Source organism: Sapajus apella, unplaced genomic scaffold, assembly GCF_009761245.1.
Source record: "Sapajus apella isolate SASKATOON/1434 unplaced genomic scaffold, GSC_monkey_1.0 scaffold80, whole genome shotgun sequence".
In the NCBI taxonomy this organism is placed as follows: Eukaryota; Metazoa; Chordata; class Mammalia; order Primates; family Cebidae; genus Sapajus; species Sapajus apella.
The window spans coordinates 155,392-163,550 of record NW_022437020.1 but is presented as its reverse complement, the minus strand read 5'-3'; the positions used below and the strand labels follow the sequence as shown (position 1 = coordinate 163,550).

General features: G+C 47.6%; 1 protein-coding gene across 1 annotated transcript in view; it reads left to right on the top strand.

The window, feature by feature from the left end:
• Nucleotides 1-7,137, top strand: part of VPS33B (VPS33B late endosome and lysosome associated) — a 16,327-nt gene extending 9,190 nt beyond the window's left edge. Inside the window, exons 4-6 of the mRNA XM_032252765.1 lie at nt 1,985-2,034; nt 2,227-2,294; nt 6,916-7,137. Coding sequence (XP_032108656.1) covers nt 1,985-2,034; nt 2,227-2,294; nt 6,916-6,975 — 178 coding nt within the window. The 3' untranslated portion in view covers nt 6,976-7,137. The remainder of the gene's footprint in view (nt 1-1,984; nt 2,035-2,226; nt 2,295-6,915) is intronic.
• The last annotated feature ends 1,022 nt before the right edge of the window (nt 7,138-8,159 follow it).

Genomic DNA, 8,159 nt, shown 5'->3' with positions numbered 1-8,159 from the left:
TTTTGTATTTTTAGTAGAGACGGGGTTTCACCATGTTGACCAGGATGGTCTCGATCTCTTGACCTCGTGATCCACCCGCCTCGGCCTCCCAAAGTGCTGGGATTACAAGCTTGAGCCACCGCGCCCGGCCAGTAATTTTGTATTTTTATTAGAGACAGGGTTTCACCATATTGGTCAGGCTGGTCTTGAACTCCTGACCGCAGGTGAGCCACCTGCCTTGGCCTCCTAAAATGCTGGGATTACAGGCGTGAGCCACTGCACCTGGCCAGTATTTTTAAATTTTTTAAATTAAATTCATTTATTTTCAGAGACAGGGTCTCACCCTGTTGTGCAGGCTGGAGTAAGCTCCTCGGCTCAAAGGATCCTCCTACTTCAGCCTCCTGAGCAACTGGGATTACAGGTGTGGCACCACTGTGTACACCTACAGTTTTATTTTATTTTTTTGAGTCAGAGACTCTGTCACCCAGGCTGGACTACAGTGGTGGGATCTCTGCTCACTGCAACCTTTGCCTCCTGGGTTCAAGCGATTCTCCTGCCTCAGCCTCCTGACTAGCTGTGATTACAGGTGCCTGCCACCACGCCTGGCTAATTTTTGTATACAGAAGGGGCTTCGCAATATTGGCCAGGCTGGTCTCGAACTTTTGACCTTAGGTAATCCACCCGCCTTGGCTTACCAGAATGCTGGGATTATAGGTATGAGTCACCTCACCAGGCTCTATAGTATATTTTATTTTATTTTACCATTATTATTGTTATTATTTTTGAGATGGAGTTTTGCTCTTGTTGCCCAGGCTGAAGTATAATGGCACGATCTTGGCTCACTGCAGCCTTCACCTCCTGGGTTCAAGTGATTCTCCTGCCTCAGCCTCCTGAGTAGCTGGAATTACAGGCACCTGCCACTATGCCTGGCTGATATTTGTATTTTTAATAGAGACAGGGTTTCACCATGTTGGCCAGGCTTGTCTTGAACTCCTGACCTCAGGTGATCGACCGGCCTCAACCCCCCAAAGTGCTGGGAGCAACCACGCCCAGCCTGCTGTTATTATTATTTTTTAAAATTTTTTATTTATTACAAAGACGGGGTTTCACCATGTTGGTCAGGCTGGTCTTGAACTCCCGACCTCAGGTGATCTGCCCGCCTTGGCCTCCAAAGTGCTTGGATTACAGGTGTGAGCCACCACGCCCAGCCCTGTTATTATTTTTAATAGAGATGAGGTCTCACTCTATTGCCCAAGCTGGTTTCAGACTCCTGAGCTCAAGCAATCTTCCCACCTTGGCCTCCCAGAGTGCTAGGATTACAGATGTGAGCCTGTATTTTATTTTATTTTATTTTATTTAGATGGAGTTTTGCTCTTTGCCCAGGCTGGAATGCAATGGCGTGATCTTGGCCCACCACAACCTCCACCTCCCGGGTTCAAGTGATTCTCCTGCTTCAACCTCCCAAGTAGCAGGAATTATAGGCATGCCCCACCACGCCCAGCTAATTTTGTATTTTTAGTAGAAACAGGGTTTCTCCATGTTGGTCAGGCCGATCTTGAACTCTTGATCTCAGGTGATCCGCCTGCCTCAGCCTCCCAAAGTGCTGGGATTATAGGCATGAGCCACCTCACCTGGTCTTATTTGATTTTTAACTGATGAATAATAATTGTGTGTTTTTATGGTCTATCCTGTATTGGTTTTTGACACTTGGTTGTTAATATTCTGCATATGTATGCATCTTTCTTTGCCCACTGGATTGTAAGTTACTTGAGAACAGGAACTCCTGGGTCCACCATAGGGTCAGTACCAGCTCATCACATTATACCTGTTATGTTGAGAGGTGTCTTCTGTGGTTGGCATCTGGTGGACCAAGAGAACAGCATAGCTTTGGCGGGGGTGAGATCTGTAGGCAAATGGCCAAAGAGCTGGTATTGTTTTGGCTGCTTCTAAGTTGCTATCCAATGGTAATTTTTCTTCACTGTTTTTTTTTCTTTCTCTCTCATAGATTGTGCTTCTTGGTCAGACCCCGTATCAAGAATATGCGATACATTGCCAGTGAGTGTGCCATGGTACTATGGGTAATTGTGGGAAAGGGTGGGCAAAATTTAAGGGCCTTGGCCATAAGGACCCTCTAACAAGGAAAGAATCTTCTGGGTTGGCGGGAGCACCAGTGGAGGGTATCTGCTTCCCTGCTGCTGTGTAACAGATGGCTCATGGCTTGCTTGGCTGCATTCCTTCTCTCTGTAGGTCTTGTCAATGCTGACAAAGTGGCTGGCCGAACTCGCAAATACAAAGTGATCTTCAGCCCCCAGAAGGTGGGTTTGGGTCCTGGAGGAAGTGGGATAAGGTAGAACAGGGCTGAGGACTAGGCAGGGGTAAGGGGCCAACAGCACTACCTCCCTGTCTCCGTTCGCTTTCTGTGGCTGTAACAGAGTACCTGAGACTGGGTGATTTATAATGAACAGAAATTTCTTCAGCTCATGGTCTGGGGAGGTAGTGAAGTCCGAGAGCATGGGGCTGCATCTGGCAAGCATCATCCCGTGGTGGAAGGCTGGGAGGTAGAAGCCAGCACGTGACACTGAGAGGCGCTCAGGGCCGGCCTTGCCTTATAGCCCCCCACTCCTGCCATAAGGACCTGAATCCATTCATGAGAATGCCTCCCTCATGACCCAGCACTGCTGCACTGGGGATTAAGTTTCCAACACATGAACTTTCGGGGGCCACATTCAAACCATAGCACTCCCTTAAAGCAAATGATGTATGACTGAGCCAAATACCTGTCACTCTCTTTTCATTAACGTATCCTCATTTGTTTAGCAGAGGGCCTGTCATCTTACTGTCCCAAATAAAGTATTGAGGACCCGTTAGAGGAGGCCTCTGCATAGATTTCTCTAAATGAAAAGCTTCACCCTTGCAAAGCAGAACCTGCCCTGTGTCCCTAACACAGATCTAGGGTAGTAATGGTGCAGTGCTACAGCTTTTCAGTGATTTTCTCCCTGTATCCCTTTCGTAGTCAACACGACAAATCATCACCCTCCCTCCCCCTACTCCCCATGCTTATAGGGATGTGGCTGGGCTGCCCCAGGTTACTAGAACCATGCCACCTTATATTGGAAAAGCTTTTTCTTGCACAGAAAGGGAACCTTAGAGACTGTTTTACTCCACCCCAACTTTGAGCAGCTGAGGGAACTGATGCCCATGCTCACACAGTGAGTTAGCATGGCTGGCTAGAGTGCTGACTTTTTTTTTTTTTTAAGACAGGGTTTCACCATGTTGGTCAGGCTGGTTTTGAACTCCCGACCTCAGGTGGTCCGCCCACCTTGGCCTCCAAAGTGCTTGGATTACAGGCGTGAGCCACTGCGCCCGGCCTGAGCGCTGACTTCTTTACCTCAGTAATTGCAGTACAGATGTGGAGGTCCATCATAGTCCCTCCCTTTCTTGATTGCATTGAGCTCTTCTCTCACCTCCACATCAGCTAGCTGCATCCTCAATCCCAGCAATGGGAGGAATGATGTTCCAGGCCTTTACCTTACCAGCCATAGGCCTGTAAAGCTGTAGCACGCAGTGCTTGCACACTTAGAGAAGGTAGAAACTAGAGTAGGAAGGACAGGGATTTATTCCTTTTCAATTTTCTAAGAAAATTCTAGAGAAAACAGAAGCAGTAACTAAGGACTGAAGCCTCTGAAGCCAGGCTGTCTGGATAAAATCTGCCCTTGAGGTCTTTTACCTGTGTGGTCTTGGGTCAGGGACTGAGCTGTTCTGTGTCCCAGTTTTCTCACCTGGAAGATAGAATTGATGATAGTACTTATCTCTTAATTTAAGTGAGATGACTTTGAGTCTCTGTTGAAATAAGAAATCAAGTGGTGCCGGGCGCGGTGGCTCAAGCCTGTAATCCCAGCACTTTGGGAGGCCGAGGCGGGTGGATCACGAGATCAAGAGATCGAGACCATCCTGGTCAACATGGTGAAACCCCGTCTCTACTAAAAATACAAAAAATTAGCTGGGCATGGTGGTGCGTGCCTGTAATCCCAGCTACTCAGGAGGCTGAGGCAGGAGAATTGCCTGAACCCAGGAAGCGGAGGTTGCGGTGAGCCGAGATCGCGCCATTGCACTCCAGCCTGGGTAACAAGAGCGAAACTCCGTCTCAAAAAAAAAAACAAAAAAAACAAAAAACAAAAAAGAAATCAAGTGGTACCCTCGGCGTGTATTGTTTTCTCCTTCTGTAAAAGGAATAAGCGGAAAGAGCCAGTGACCTTCCTTTGAATGTCACTTGAGAATTGATAACACAATCTTAGAAATATTTATCCTGCTTAGGAATACAAGCATGTGAAGTATTATTACCAGGGCAAGAAATTATTGAGTAGGACAACCACTCGGAGTTATAGATACTTCTGAATGTTATTAAAGGAGCCATGGCAATAATTTCTGGTTTACGGACTTTGATGAAACCTTTTTATTTTTCGAACTATACGTTCAAGGACAGATTTTTCTGGGGGGTGGAGCAGGACAGCCTTGCTCTGTCACCCAGGCTGGAGTGCAGTGGTGCGATCTCAGCTCACTGCAACCTCCACCTCCTGGGTTCAAGCAATTCTCCCGCCTCAGCCTCCCGAGCAGCTGGAACTACAGGTGTGCGCCACCATGCCTGGCTAATTTTTGTTTGTTTGTTTGAGACAGCGTCTCACTCTCTTGCCCAGGCTAGAGTGCAGTGGCACAGTCTTAGCTCACTGCAACCTCCGCCTCCTGGGTTCAAGGGATTCTTTTGCCTCAGCCTTCCGAGGAGCTGGGACTACAGGTGCGTGCCACCACGCACAGCTAATTTTTTGTATTTTTAGTGGAGACAGGATTTCACCTTGTTAGCTAGGATGGTCTCAATCTCCTGACCTCGTGATCCGCCTTCCTCAGCCTCCCAAAGGGCTAGGCCTGAGCCACTGGCATGAGCCGCTGTGCCCGGCCTAATTTTCTGTATTTTTAATAGAGGTTGGTTTTGCCAGATTGCTCAGGCTGGTCTTGAACTCCTGATCTCAGGCAATCCGCCCACTTCTGCCTCCCAAAGTGCTAGGATTACAGTTATGAGCACTGTGACTGGCCAAGGACAGATTTGTATTAACAGGGAATAATCCTACAAGTTAAAATAACCCTATTAGCCTCTACATTACACAGAAAAACAAAATTTGTATTTTTATGAGTGTTCTCCACTTAACAACCTTATTTAATCAAATTTTTTGACCTAATTTCGTATTAGGAGGCATCTCTATCTCTTCCTTGAGACTCCCTTTGATAATTATGAAGACTGGCAATTTTCAGACCTGGCTCTGGAATTCCATTACTTAGCATTAAAAGCTAAAAGCAGACGTGTAGATTTTAGTTTTCCTGGCAGAAATGAGTGAGAGATGAATAGGATTCTTCTGTGTAACTATAAAATAAGGAGCAGGTAGCATTGGTTACATCTCATAGAGCCAGTATAAAGATGAAGACAAGTGATTCTTGTAAAACGCTAAGAACCATGCCTAGTCCATTTTAAGTGCTTAAAACATTAGCTGTTCATAACGTCATCTCATTATCAAATGTGAGTGCCCTCAGCAGTCTTTCCCATTACTTTCAAATATTCACTCTTTCGCCATTTCTCTCAAAGGAGGAAGAGATCATGGCCTTTTCTAAGATGAGCCGTTCCATGCCAGTTCCTGGCCCCCCTTCTGCCTTCCTTCTCCATTATCTTGCTTTACCAGGTAGCCTTTCTCTTCTGCCTTCACACACATCCATCCCTTCTGAATGGTGTCTCCCATTTCATCTCCTCCCCCGTCAGGACTCCCCCTTCTTTCATGGTCAGGCTTCTGTAAAGAACGTTCTACTGCCGCTGCTTCTGCTTCCTCATCTCCACCTTCTTCGTTTCATCTAGCCTCCCTCAGGCCTCTGTTGTCAAATCCAGTGGTGTCTATTTGATGAATCCTACTAACTGCCCTGGCGTTTGACACTGTTGCCTGGTCTTCCTTGCACCTCTGACCTTCCCTGCCTTGACTGTTGCTGTTTGCCTCTGCCCCTGCGTCTCTGGGTATTCTTTCTCAGTCTTCTCCGCCCTGCCCTGTACTCTGGCCCCCTTTCATCTTGGTGTTCCCTAGAGTCCTGTCATTTGCTCTCCTCTGTGTGTTCTTTTCTCTTGGACAGACCATCCACTTTGTTATTTATTTATTTGAGACAGGGTCTCACTCTGTGGCCCAGGCTGGAATGCAGGGGCCCAGTATCAGCTCACTGCAGCCTCGACCCCCTAGACTCAAGTGATCCTCCCACCTCAGCCTCCTGAGTAGCTGGGACTACAGGCACACACCACCATGCCCGGCTAATTTTTGCATTGCTTTGTAGAGGTGGGGTCTCACTCTGTTGCCCAGACTGTTCTAGTTCTGGGCTCAAGTGATTCACCTGCCTCAGCCTCTCAAAGTTCTGGGATTACAGGAATGAGCCACTGCACCCAGGCACATCATCCACTTTAAACACCACTTATATGCTACTGAACCCCAAGTCTGTGTCTGTGTCTCCCGAGGTCCCGTGGGCATGTCCTAAACAGAATTCAGTCTCCCTTGCACAGCTCTTTCCCTCCCACCTGCTTCTCCACAATTTCCAGAGCACTTCATGCTGTTCCTCTCATCACTGCCTGTCCAACTCACCTTTTGAAGACAGCTGAACTCCTCCTTTGTAAAGCTCTTCCATTCTCTCAGGGAGATAAGAAGCAATTTACTGAAACATAAATTAAATGGATGAGAAAGAAATGAAGTGCTGGGCTGAATCATTCTGATGGTCCTTTCCAGGTCTAAGAGTGTGGGTTCTCTTGTCTTTCACTGGGTTCGGTAATTATTGTCCTCATCAGTGACCACGGAGGAATCCCGAGAAGTGGAGAGAACAGGGAAGAAGGTAGTTACTAATCAATTTCCTTTTCTCTTTCAGTTTTATGCATGTGAGATGGTGCTTGAGGAAGAGGGCATCTATGGAGGTGAGAGGAGATGAATGTGAGGGGGAAGGGAGAGAGAACATACAGAAGAAAAAATAATTGTTATTCTCCACCCCAGCTCCTTCTTTTCCTAGTCTTATTCCTGTTAGTCTAGCAGGAGGAGAGGTTCCTAAGAATGGGAATGGGAACAGGACTACAGATTAGAAGACTACTGGGGGCCGGGCACAGTGGCTCACGCCTGTAATCCCAGCACTTTGGGAGGCCGAGGGGGCAGATCACCTGAGGTCAAGAGTTTGAGACCAGCCTGAACAACATGGTGAAACCCCATCTCTACTAAAAATACAGTAATTAGCTGGGTGTGGTGGCACATGCCTGTAATTCTAATTCCATCTACTCAGAAGGCTGAGACAGGAGAATCACTTGAACCCGGGAGACGGAGGTTACAGTGAGCTGAGATCGAACCATTGCATTACTGCCTGGTCAACAAGAGCAAGACTAAGTCTCAAAAAAAAAAAAAAAAAGTCCAGGCATGGTGGTTCATGCCTGTAATCCCAGCACTTTGGGAGGCCAAGGGGGTGGATCACCTGAGATCAGGAGTTCGAGACCAGCCTGGGATTAGAGGAGTGAGCCACTGTACCCAGCCACATGAATGTAGCTGATGAATGTAGAGATGAAACCCCATCTTTACTAAAAATACAATACTTAGCTGGGCATGGTGGCACATTCTAGCTACTTGGGAGGCTGAGTGAGGCAGGAGAATTGCCTGAACCCAGGAGGCGGAGTTGCAGTTGCCATTGCACTCCAGCCTCGGTGACAAGAGCAAGACTCAGTTTCAAAAAAAAAAAAAAAGGAAAAAAAGAACACTATTGAGGTCGTGTGAAAGGAACACCAGGGCTGAGAGTTGGAAACAACCAACCACTCTTTTCACACCTTCCAAGGCTCTCACAGGAAAAACTGGGCCTCCGCTCTGTGTATTCCTCACAGGCTTCCTCACACAGCCCAAACCTCATCACAGCACTCCCTGCTGGAAATCTGGCAGCGGCTCAGTAGAAAGCCCAGCGCTCCCAGCATGCCTCCTGTCCCTTGCACAGTCTGGCCCCTACTGTCCCACTAGCCTCATCCTGTGCTGCTTCCTTCTCCTGACTCACCACCCTGCAGCGACAGGGACATTACCCATGCTTTTCCAGCTGCCGAGAATGTTCTCCAGCCTACACCTTTTTGCCTTTCCAAGTCTTACCCA